Source organism: Equus przewalskii, chromosome 8 (assembly GCF_037783145.1).
Source record: "Equus przewalskii isolate Varuska chromosome 8, EquPr2, whole genome shotgun sequence".
Lineage (NCBI taxonomy): Eukaryota > Metazoa > Chordata > Mammalia > Perissodactyla > Equidae > Equus > Equus przewalskii.
Genome location: NC_091838.1, coordinates 1,144,836 through 1,158,054, shown reverse-complemented (window position 1 = coordinate 1,158,054; position 13,219 = coordinate 1,144,836). Strand labels below are relative to the sequence as shown.

At 39.5% G+C, this 13,219-nt stretch overlaps 1 protein-coding gene across 1 annotated transcript in view; it reads right to left on the bottom strand.

Annotated features, from left to right (window-relative positions):
* The window catches only part of MMP16 (matrix metallopeptidase 16), a 284,119-nt gene that overhangs the window by 76,354 nt on the left and 194,546 nt on the right, over positions 1-13,219 (bottom strand). The window contains exons 5-6 of the mRNA XM_070630346.1: positions 2,637-2,798; positions 449-660 (exon numbers count right to left, since the gene is read on the bottom strand). Of these exons, the coding sequence (XP_070486447.1) occupies positions 449-660; positions 2,637-2,798 (374 nt within the window). The remainder of the gene's footprint in view (positions 1-448; positions 661-2,636; positions 2,799-13,219) is intronic.

The window sequence follows — 13,219 nt, the reverse complement described above, 5'->3', positions numbered from 1 at the left end:
ATCAATAGTCCTCCTAAAAAACAACGCTTTAATGTGGAAGCAAAATTCCAGGGATCTCATAAAGATGTGGGGACCAAAGATAGAATAGCTGCAGAGCGCCTGGAAGCTGCTAAGCTCCCAAGCCAATCACGCCTATTAGTTCCGATTCACGATTTAAATTCTGCCTTTCTATCTGTTCCTAACAAGCAGCGTTTTCTTACCCTTGCATTTCCAGGCATTTTAGCTTCTGCTGACATAAAAGCATTCCCCAAATAGAATGCTACAGCAACCTTCTGCTAGACATTTAAGCCCACTTGTGCATTTATTGTTTAAGATGCTTTTTTTGAACCGTCCAACTCCAAGAGGTCTGGGAAGGTAGTGTCAGAATGAATGAGAACTTGTTTTCTGAAGCGACCCTGTAGACACTTGATCTGCCATGAAAAAAAAAAAAAAAAGCACAGCCTCCTACCTTGAAAACAAACATCTCCCGGCGGAGAATAGCTAGAGTGTTGAAGTTCCCATCGCAGATGTTGGGTCTGGCTCCAGGATAGGAAGGTCTGCCAGTGGGCGGCCGAGGAGGTTTGGGCCTGTCATTCTTCCTGGGGTCGGCCGGAGGAACGGAGCGGTGTGGGGGCACTGTTGGCAGAGGTCTTGTCGGTGGAGGAATCTTGTCAGGTGGACCTTTTGAAAATAGGAAGACAGGACTTGCTCACTTACAACTGGGATAGTGCTGGAAAACATGCTACAGGGACAGTCACTCATCAGCGGAGGGCACAGACTCAGTGAGATAAGAGGTCTCTAGGATCGTATATTTTCTGAGAAAACAAGCATCTTACCCAACAAACCATTGCCAAGTCAATCAGAAACTGTCCTTCTCATGTTAAATTCTGGATCCAAGTAACTAGGTTTTCTTTGTTAATTTTTAATGATATTTTCTATAGCTTCACCACAGTCCTTATTGGAAAAGCTACTTTCAAATCCTTTCTGGAAGTAGGTGGTGTATAAATAATAAATAAATGAAAATAAGTACTGGAAACATGCACGTAAGCTTTCACCAAAGTTAATCCTAGACTTTGATAGACAATGATTCTATGCAAATATTTCTAGAAGATAAACATTAACAAGTCAAAAGTTTATTCTACCCTATGTCTCCAACTGTATTTTATAACCTTTTCCTGACTTTCATGATTTTCTTCTAATGAAATGTTCTGACAAATTGCTAGAAGAGCGTTGCATTTGAACACTGAATCTAAAACACCTATTGATCAAAACACCACTAGTAAAATATTAACGTGAAGAAGTACTTCTAAAAACAGATTTCTAAATCAGGCAGCCAAAGTCTACACAAGTACTTTGGTACAGATGTAAAGCATCATTCCTGAAGGGATTTATGTTTTTAAAAAGAAATACAGAGCTGTTAACACGTAATATTGAGATAGGGGAAGAATATTGTCTTGCAGGCCTTCAGTCTAGACTACTGATTCATGAGGTCGTGAGAAAGACGCCCCTCAGTTAACTACTTGGGAGGAATTCTGATGACAGGCACTGAGGCAAAGGGGAGCTCATTCAACACATGAGCTTTTTAGTTTTGCTTTTGAGACATTTCTCTTTTCTCAGTATCCCAAAAATAAAGAGCAGCACAAAGTTGACCTTTTTTTCAAATCTTATTGTAACCCTGAGAGAACGCTTCCTGCCGAGATGTTGAAATTGAAAAACTAATGAATGCAAAACAAATTAGTGAACTTTAACTACGCTATTTAAAAAGGCAAATGGCATCTTCTGGATACTGGATATTAACATACAGATAACACACATTTGTCTTTGTATTATAAAAATGAAAGTTTTCACTTCACTAATTTAGCAAAGCATATTCTCTATACGTAAATTATAAATGTCAAGTTCTTAACAATTATGTGTGGAATAAATGTCTTTATAAAGGTCAATGGTTCTATTGAGGGAGTCAGGATTATGGCAAATATGTATAATAGTCTTTCTCCCTTTTGTCTTCGTTGCATTCGTTTGCATTCGTTGACTGAACTCCATAAATAAAAACAATTTTATTGTAGTAGAAACTTATTTCGAATTATGTGTTAGTGCTTTTAGCCATTTGTTAACTTTTGCTCATGTGTTTGCTAACTTTCATTCTCAGTCAATAAGTACATGCTTTTGAGGTCATTTTGTTATGCACATCACACAAGATTATTTTTTTCAACTTCAAAAGTGATTTATCTAGGAACTATCTAACATTAAATATCATAAATGGAAAGTCAATTGGTCAGTTTTTACCAAAGTCTCAGTATCTTATATGAAAGTCTTATATTTCTCAGTGTTTTTATTGGGTACATTCATTTATTACATTTTTTGCCTGAATTTTAAATACTAAAGTTTATTAGATCTTTACTATAACTGCAGGTTTCAACTGAACTCAATAAGAAACTTCATCAGTGTACAGACTTTCCCATCATCTGTATATTAAGATATCTGGGACTGTGGCCAACAAAACTTGACTGATAGAAGAGTTTTGCCAAGAGACTAGATTTTTTCCCCTAGAATTTATCTCTTTCATATATTTAGAGCATCTATTTCAAAAAAGAAAACACAGCATGAATTCTGGACTTCGCTGTGGGGTTAACCAAATGGAAGCGGCGGTAACCTACCATATATCTTCTGGATGCCCTGCAGGTCATCATTCGGTAGTTTGAAATTGTCGGTTTCCATGTACTGGTAGAAGGGAGCCATGATGGCCGTGGGGTCATTGGAATGCTCCAGCCCCAGAGCGTGTCCCAGTTCGTGGACTGCTACGAGAAATAAGTCATTTCCTGTGTAAATGAGAAGAAAAGACACGATTGTAACTCATACCCCAGTACAGGATTGAAAAGGAGAACTTGGTGTTATCAAAATTTTAGGAAGAAAAGTCAGAGGAACTCTTTATTTCAGCTATCAGCGTGAGTTTATCATTGGACTTCCTATTGGCCAAATCCAATACGCTATTTTCAAACGAGGGGGAGGGCTGAGGAGGAGGTGATAATAATGAAGACATAGAAATTTAGAAACTGAAAGGGAAGAACAAAGAATAAAAGTTGAAAAGAGAACAGTGCACCAAAAATTGCTACTACTGCTGTTGAAATATCCTTCGGATTAGGAAGCATGGAATAGACAACGTCTCACTTTTATAAGCTTCACATTGAACATGATCCTAACAGTAACTCAGTAAAAAATACAGGGCAGATACAATCCCGACTTGTACACAGATGAGTAAATTAAAGCACAGAGGAGACAAGTCTTGTCAAGGACAGCAAATCTTTGTATTCACAGAGCTGCAAATAGGACTCTGGTTATTATTATCCTAGACTAAGGCTTTTCTTTATTACTGGCCTAGGATATAGGAATACTGTTATGTAAAATGAAAGCCACAGGTTAGCAGTCATAATAACTAGGATTCTAGTTCCAGCTCTCTAAATACAAATTCTAATCAATTCCCAGGTAATCTGAACAAAATATATTTATCTTAGAGTGGCTGCTTCTCACTGAAAATAAAAACACCCCTCCCACCTGTGGCAAACTTGCACAGTACATCTATCTAGTGCAAACTCTCAGAGACACTTGGTCTGACTGGGCAATAAACTCCGGCTGATGACCTCTCCATGTTGTCCGCTCCTGGGTCGCCACGACTGAACCTATGGGGAAAAGAGCCAGGCCTACTTGTATATTTGTTAATTCCAAGAATGTAGTTGACCCATGAGAGCCGCAAACACTTAGGACTGTTATACTTCTAAGGGTTATGTTTCTAAGTAAAGAGTTTAACATGATTGAACGTAAAATGTTAAGCTTTACGTGGATGACTTGCTCCGAATGCAAATGATCTGAAGGAACTTCTGGAGTGTCATGTTTAGAAAACTCCTTTCTAACCATTTTTGTGACGCACTTGATACTTCCTTTCAGGGAGTTATTTTCTTTTTACACAAAAGCCAGACCCATAACCAACATTTTTTCTAATCTGGAGTACTCTGTCACAGAAAAATGAACAAAACTATGGGGCTGATTTCTCCATATGACATCAGCATACCGAAAATGAGCTAAACACATCAGGATCCTACCTCACTCTCAAAGAACAACTGATGAAATACCAGTGTGAAACAAATTAGATGGATTTAAAAAGAAATAGAATCTCAAAGAGCTTATCTTCTTCTCATAAAATTCTTAAAAGTGAAAATTCAGACACAAAAAGAAAAACAAGATGTATTAGCTTTAATAAAAAAGATATTAATTATTTTTATTAAAAGTTTACTAAGTTTGCTCTGGGCATTCTGAACACTTGATCTGCATTTTCTCATTTAGTTCTTACAATTATCCTATGAGTTAGTCACTATTATGTTCATTTTAAAAATAAGAAAACAAGGCTTGGTGACATTGAATGCAATTTGCAAGGTCACATGGTAAGGTAAACGTACAGACGGAATTCAAACTTCTCTTGGTCTGATTTCAGAGACAATCCTTTTAATTACTATAGGAAATCACACATCTACAAAAGGACTAGCATGCACAGGAGATTACATAACATAGCCATGTGAAAACAATTCATTCATTAAATAATCCATCTTTTATCGCACGCCTACTATGAGCCAGGCACTGATCTAGGCTCTGGCAATACAGTAGTGAACAAAACTTACAAAAAAATCCTTGACCTCACAGCATTTGCATTCTAATGGGGGAGACTGGAAAGAAACAAGAAAGAAAAGTAAAATATACAGGATGCAACCCAGTGATAAATGGTAAGGGGAAATAATAAGGCAGAGAAAGGATGAGGCCAGAGAGGAAATGGAACACGTGGGATTTTAGATAACGGGAATGGTTTTAGCTTCCAGTCTGACTGCGGTGGGGATCCCTGAAAGGTCTTGAGCAGTGGAGGGGGGTAATCTGACTTACATTTTAACAGGATCACTCTGGCGCTTGCTCTTGAGAATCAAGTGCAGTGGGCAAGGGAGCAGCAAGATTCAATTTCTGCAGTTAGTGGCATAATTTAGGTAAAGATGCTGTGGCCTGGACCACAGTGGGAGTAATGGAGGCAGGCAGAAGCAGTACAATTCCTGACATATTTTGAAAGGAGAAACACAGAGTTTCTTAAAGGACAAGATAAAGGTGTGAAAAAAGAAAAAGGTCAAAGATAACACCTAGTTTTCTGGCCCCAGAAACTGGAAGAATGAGGTGGCCACTCACTGAGAAGGAGAAAACCATGGGAGGAACTAGTGTTTGGTGTTTTTCTGGTGGGGGTGAGAGGTGGATACTGTTACCAGGAGTTCATTTATTTGAGTGCTAAGTTAGAGATGCCTTTTAAATATTTAATTGGAGATTCAAGTCCAGTCAGATACACACACATGGAATTCACGGGCAGTTGCAGGCTGGAAGCATACGTTCCATACGGGTGAGCAGAGACAGGATAAAGCTGGCTTCTGATAGGAACACGGACAGTTCAATCAGAGTAACAGAAATGAGGGTAGCACACAAAATCACAGATTCTGGCAGTGGGTATAAGCAGTGGTGGAAGATTAAAAAAGATCTCTTGTGAGTGCTATAATTTTCTTAGTGAGATAGGAAGGTTCACCAACTGAGAGAATAGTATCGAGGAAAACGGAGAGAGAAGGAAGTATGAAATATTTGGATAGGGGAGTTGTAAAGAGAATAGACTAGGGAAACAGAGAATAATTGTTCGGCAGCATTCATGACCATGAATTTAAACTGAGATCAGTTTCACTACGTGGTGTGTCTTTCTTCTCCAGCCTTACTCAGTTGTGTGCATGCAGATACCGAGGTGGCAGTTGACTTCACCAGAGTTTTGGTATCACCAGGTGAATATAAAAAGCAGAGAGAAACATAAGGAAACTTTGGGGATGCATATATATATATATATATATATATATATATATATATATATGTAAGGGAGTGATTTTTTAACTTGCCATGGTATTTACGTCATGTAAGGAAGGAAGCAATAGCATTATGGGATGAGGATAAGGTGATAAGATCAATTTAAGATCTACTCTTAAATTCTGATGTGGTCAAAGGATATTAGGAATCATGATACTAGCAGGAATGAGCTGGAAAAATACTCAGTGGTCACATAGTATTCAAAATTGAGATTTGTAAGAGCAATGTCAAGGGTATACCCATGGAAGTGAGTCTCAGAGTTAGGAAGGAATATGAAATTGGAGAAGAGATCCAATAACTGAGAGCCTGGAACATTAGAAATATTATCTGCATGAATACGGAGATGGCCAAGAATTAAACCAAGGGTGGTATCGAAGGGAATGGAACTGAACCAGGAGATAAAATCATCAAAGAAGAGAGAGAATGACCTGAGGATTAGGAGATGGTTACAGCAAGGAGGGACAGTGCCTGGAAAGGTCTGACAAAATCAGTCAAAGCTGGAAGTTTGTATGGAGGAGGGTAGAGGAATGATCTTGAAGTGGCATCAAAAAGAACAAAGGGAGGACATGCACCATGACTCCAGCCCTAGTGGTAGAAGGAATATGGAGGAGAAAACAGCCACCAACTTGAAGGAATGGAGAGGAAAGAGTCTAATCAATGGAGAGACCAATTTTAGTTACAAAAAAGAATGTAAAGGGAATATTCTCAAAATAGGTTGATTATTAAGGGGATTTTTCTGATGACTGACTATGATTGCCTTGGAACTTCTCTGGAGTGAACAGTTTCAGACGACAGGGAAGGGAAGGAAATGGAGACAGAGATGGCAAAGTACAAGTACATGGGAATTGGAGTCCAAGGGGTGAGGGATGTCTTGTCTTGTGCTTCTTGTGGTAACAGAAATGGATGGAAAAGGGGTCCAATCAAATTGGACCTCAGATCCCATGACATTGGGTATAAGAGACTATTACTACTTGAGAGTATATTTAAGGGAATTAAAGAACATGGCTTAAGGAGAAGACAGAGAGTGAAATCATAGAGGGGAAACAGAGGAAAAAGGTACAGTGGTAGAAAGGACATCTTCCCATAACCACCTTTACTTAAATTTTTGTTGCTTTTCCACTGCCTACAAGATAATTCCACATTCTTCAGCAAGATAACTGAGACCCTTTATACAGAAGTCCTTGGCCTTCCTTTGTAACATTATCTCCCATTTCTTTTCCTTGTGTGACCTTTCCAATCACCGAAAAATTTGCTTATTCAGTCCTTAAGGTCTCTGCATTAACCGTCCTCTCTCTGGAACTGCCATTCCCTCCCTGGGGTGTTGGGTGGACGTCAAGCAGACTTGATGTGACTGCTCAAACGTTACTTTCTCTATTAATTCTTTCCCTCAAGGGTGCTGTGAACGTGTGCTCTCTTCTTAGGAGCACACAGCTCTTTGTGCATCCTCCTATCACAGAAATTGCATTTTATTGTCATCATCCTTTGGAAAATCTCCCCAAAATACTTTGAATTCTTTAAAGACTAAACTTGTACATCATTTATCTTAGTGTCTCCAGTTCAAAGGCATTGCCTGGCACACAGTAGACGGTTAATCTTTAAACGAGTTGAATGAACAGATCAGTTTCCAGGGAGTGGAGGACTAATTTGAATTTGGGTAGTAAACAACAGAATGTAATTTCCATGTAAATATGGCTCAGAAGTTTTTTTTTTTCCCCCCTCAGCTTTATTGAGGTTTGGTTGACAAATAAAATTTTAAGATATTTAAAGTATAAATCGTGGTGATTTGATACATGTATACATTTTGAAAGGATTTTCCTCCCATTAAGTTAATTAACACATCCATCATCTCACCTTTTTTTCCTTTTTTCATGAGAACACAAGTTCTACTCTCTTATCAAATTTCAATTGTACAATATGGTGTTATCAACCACAGTCACGATGTTGTTCACTAGATCCTCAGATCTCATCTTACAACTGACAGTTTGTACCATTTCACCAACTTCTCCCTATTTCCCCCTAGCATTTTTTTTATGATTGTCATGCAAAGAACGGGAATGGAAAGAGACTGAGATGAGATGAGAGAAGAGCTAGGAGGCCACTTACGTGGCTTCAGACAGTGGAACTAAAGTGCCCAACATTGACAGTCACTCAATGCTCAATAAATGTCAGCAAACCTTGTGTTCACAGGTAAGGAAAATAGGACACGGTCCAGAGGAAATTGCTGGGGAATGCAGAACAAGTCTATTTTAGTAACTCCGATGGGAGGATGAGGCATTACAATGATTGGAAGGAGTAAGAAGTGAGTGAGATGCTCAGAAGGTCAGGCAGTGGGGAATCAAAAGACACAGGAGTTCAAGTTACTGAACAACAGACTTTTCTTTTTAAAGATGCCACTTTGAGTGAAAAACCAACGAAACATGGCTATTGGGGATCAAGTGACGAGGATGTTCTAGTCACAGGCAGAAATAAAAAACAGAAAGAAAGAGGGAGTTATTTACAAAGACATGTGGGGACTATGAGAGTATTGAGTATGTAAAATAGGCAGAAGACTTCCAGGATTGTGTCTCAGAGGACACTCAGGTGAGAGGAAGGCAGGAAGAGAAGGAGCCTCAGGCATTTTCAGATATCAATCATCTAACACCAGCTCTAGAGAGAATTTTTCTGTGATTTCAAATCAGAGACACCTCTGCTAAGCTACAAATCTGATGTCAATGAGGCTCATTGTAACCACGAATAACATGCAAAATGGTAGAAGGGCAGGTATATGTTGCTTCTGGGCATGCTCACACTCAGAAAATATGCATAAAGTTTGGCTGGAATGTGCTATCAGCGGGCTAGAAGTAAAAGCAATTTTTCACCAAGAGCAGACCTAATCACAAAACAAAGCTCTCTGGAGCAGCCAAAGGACCAACAAAAAACAAGTCAGTGGAACCAAGAGCAGAAGACTCAAGAGTTGGCGCTCGACGTCACCAGGAACAGCTACAGCGGCGGCTGAGATCAGCAAGACAACACCACTGATTCAGAAAAGACCTCTAGACACTGTTGTCTTCTTTTGTCAAAACAGATACAATTTCTGGGTCAGAAAGTCCCAGTGTGGGCTTACAGGTATTGTGTCTTGTTTTATTCTTCAGAAAAAAAAAAATCCAACCTGAATAACCTTCCTCCTTGTGGACCATGTCTCCTTCCCCAGAAAAAAAGTACCCTGGCCTTTTTCCTAGATAAACACGTAGGAACTCATTCTTTCCCTCTTGGTCAGATAAATATGGCTTTTAGTCATCCATCAACCTTTTGGACTTAGTTGAATTATTAAAAGCCCTTCAAATCTCTCACAGGAAAATAGTCTTTTAGTCACAAATTTTTTTCTTTTTGGCTAGTAAGAAGAATACAAAAAAACCAAAAGGTCAAACAACAACAGCAAAAGTCATCTCATTTCATGTATCTCTGCTCTTCAGATCAATCAAGCTTTTCCTCAGCAGCATTTCCAAGGGTGGAGTCACTCCTTGTCTCAGGAATAAGGTAAGGCGTTAGAATAAAATTAACATGATCAGGATATGAACCTATGACCTATTGAATTCGCCACGGCACTTTTAATCAGAAATACTGGCCGAGAGCTCCAACTAATTACCATTTTTCAGATGATTGGCAATAATATAATTAAACCTTACTTGCAGCTTCACAGTAGTTTAAGAGGGTAAGTTGTTGAATAAAGTCCTACCTTGTGATTTGAATCCCACTAGGAACAAAGTCGTTGGCACATGATGAGTTTTAGACAATTAAAATGCACCAGACCTCTCTCCTAATGATGAAAAAAACAACTGCTCCTGTAACTTATCATTAATTCACATCATTCAAGGTTCTCAATTGTCATATGCCTTGATCTTATCACCACGCAGGCAACAAAGGAGAAATCAGCCTCCTGGTTCTCAACAAAGAAACAGTACTTGCTCGTTTTGCAAGATCTTGTGTGTTGAGTTTGTGGCTTTCCACTCTATCTCTAATCTTCTTTCCTTTGTCTACTCCGATACAATTCCAGAATGCTGAACTGTATACTATGAAAGATAATGCATTATTTATAATTTGCTGGTCACAATCATGTCTTTATATTTTACTCCAAGCCTTTTCCCCTCTATGCGTTTTCATATGCTGTTCCCTCTGCTGACAACATATCTTGAATGTTAAAAGAATGACTATATAATATTTCATACATAAAAATTACTATAAATAATTCTAACACTTATAATCCTATAAACCTATTCAACTCTAGAATATCACCAGCGCCACTGAATCTATCTCTGGTTTCTCTCTCATCACACCTTCAGCTGCCCCACTTTCTCCAGATGTACTCACGACCCCGAGTTATGAATTTCTCATTCCCTTGCTTATATTTTGATATTTTTATCAAATTTGTATGTTTAAATAAATTATAACTTTATAAAGATGGTATCATTCTATATGTTTGTTGCCTTCTGAAACTTCCCAAAACTCGGCATTTTTTTCCAATATATATCTTTCCACTTGCCTCTTTGTCAGTCTTCTTATTAATCTTTTAAAACAAAACTCAAAATCACCTCTTCCATGAAGGTTGCTCAGCTCCCCAGGTAACTTTATTTCCTCTGTGTATCCTTGATCTTTTGCACATAATGGATTGTTACACATATCATAATTGCCCTGACAGCTTCTGATACATAGCAGCTATTAATATTTACTTGTAGGTTAAATGGCTGACAGAACAAATTTGAGCAGATTCATAACGTTAAATATTTAAATATGTAAATTTGAAATACCTAAATCCATATCTAGAAACAACATTCAGAAATCACCATCAAATCTTTGATTAGCGAAATTTCTCCAGTGCTTAATAGATAGGATGGGGCTGCTTAAATCTCAGTCCTCGCTGGCTATCCATACAGCTGGCTTTGCCAGTTGAGAAGCTAAAGGGATGTGTGAGAGTCAGCCTCCAAGATGGCCCCAATAACCCCCAGTCCTGGTATTTACACCCATGTTTCCATCAGCTTGCTGTGGCAGAACGTGGTAGAAGTGATGGTATCTGACTTCCACGGTTAGGTTATAAAACACATCATGACTTCCATCTTTGTTCTTTCATACTCTCATTCCCCACCCTGGAGATGTTGGCTGCCATGTTGTGTAAACAGCCCTACGGAGAGGCCCATATGGAGAAGAACTGAGGTTTCCTGCCAACAACCATGTGAATGAGCTTGGAACTTTCTTCTCCAGCCCCTACAGACAACTGCAGGCCCAGTTAATAATTTCACTGCACAGTCACGAGATACCTGGAGCCAGAACCACCCAGCTAAGCTGCTCCTGGATTCCTGACCTTCGGTGCAGTGTGAGCCAATACATGTTTGTTGTTTGACATTGCTAGGTTTTGGGGTGATTTTTACGCAGCAGTAGATCAGTAATATGAGATAGCTCAGCACTCTAAGTCCTCTGCATTTGGTTAGGATTAGGAGATAGGAAGGAAAAAATGAAAAACCTTAGTAGAAAAGGGGTCTACTCTGAATTACTTGTTTGCATAAAAACCCTGAGATGAAACGGGATCTTAAATACGGTCCAGTCCAACTATCTCTACACACCCTGACAGGGATGGCAGTAACCCTATGTCTGAGGAAGAGCCTGTGATGGAAATGTGCAGAGATGGGAACGCCAGCTATTTCCCTGCCTTACGTCTTCTTTCAAATGCCTGGAACCTGGCACCCTGGTTGCTCCTCTGCTGTCACTCTCTGTGCACTTCCCTGAAGAGAGGGCCACTCTCTCGGTGACCAGAAAAACCTGTGGTCCCTGTTAGAGGGCCAGAAAGGTCTATAGACAGGTGTTGAAAAGAACAAGAATGCAATACTGCTTATTGAGCATCTAGTATGAACCAGGATGATTTCATGGAACTTGTCATTGAAACTTGGTGGTCTACGCTTTCTTACTCTCTTCCACTGATAACCCTTGGCTGCCCACACAAGGCAGAGTGGGGATCTGCCCCCGTGTCCTGGCTGCCCAGCTCCAGACAGAAGTCAGAGCTCAGCTGCGCTCTGCACGACAGAAGCCGAGAGAAACTGATCTTGGGCGTTCCCTCACATCCTTTGCTGCCATGTCGATGCTCCCATTGAGCCGCCAGGTCCTCCAGGGCTCGGTGCTCCTCTTGCCTTCCCCCTGCCCAACCTGCCTGTCCTCGACACTACACCTCGGCTTGGCTGCTCCCAAGGGCCTCACGCTTCAGAATAATTCCCTGGCCCCTCGCCCAGATGCTTCCCCTACTTGAGTCAGACATAGTTTGACTATGAAAAAAAAATTTTATTGCATTCATTTATTAGTTGCTTACCATATACGGGCAAATATAATGCAATGAAGTTACGATTATGAATAGCATTTACATGTATGTTGGATAAGTATTGTTTTATTTAATGGAAATCTAATCTACCTTCACATATGCTCAAACCTTTAAAGTGTTTTGTTGTATCCAGCACTATTAATGTTGTCCCAAGACTAGAAGAATTAAAGGAAACAAAAAGTTTTTATAAAGTGCTATAAAAGCAACAGCAAGAAATATCAGTTAATATTCACAGGTACTTTACGTGTATTAACTCGTCCATGTCTCACCATATTAGTTAAGTTTTGTTACTGTCCCCATTTTACATATTAGGAGATGAAGGCTTTGATGGCTTGTGTGATTCAGCCGAAGTTACCCCGTAAGTGGTAGGAACTGATTTAGACTCCCACACAGTCTAGACCCACAACCAAAAGCTTAGTGCACTGAGGAAATGGATTTCTCTACTTTTTTCTTGGCCCTGAACATCTTCTCCAGGCTCCAGACTGTGGATCCCAGAAAACAAGGGCCACCGTGTGAGGCCACCTGTTCAGAGTCGACTGTGGTAAGAGCTCTTTCCAGGAATCCATAACAAGAGTCTACACCTTTTACCCACTGAATTAATGCCTGACTTAATATTTTAAAATGTACTTCCTCAGGATAATTCTGGCTGTTCAAAAAGTTTTAATCATCTTCATTGCTTCTAATTTTTGATTAAGTCTAAAAGCCTTGTAGCAAAGACAATATTTTCAAAAGAAAAGGACAAAACAGTACCGCTACAATTAGGAGAGCGGTACAGGACGCAGACTTTCATTTTTAAAATTACTTTTCCAAGCTTTTCTTCTGCCATCGAGGAGGGTATGCTGGGAATGCTGGCATTGTCTGTTTGGACGTGGTGAGGTATGAACTCCACTGGGGTACCTATTAAGGCACAAACACTGAGCACTTAAAAGATAAGGAAAACAGCCACCTAGGAGCTCTTCCAAAAATCAGTATTTT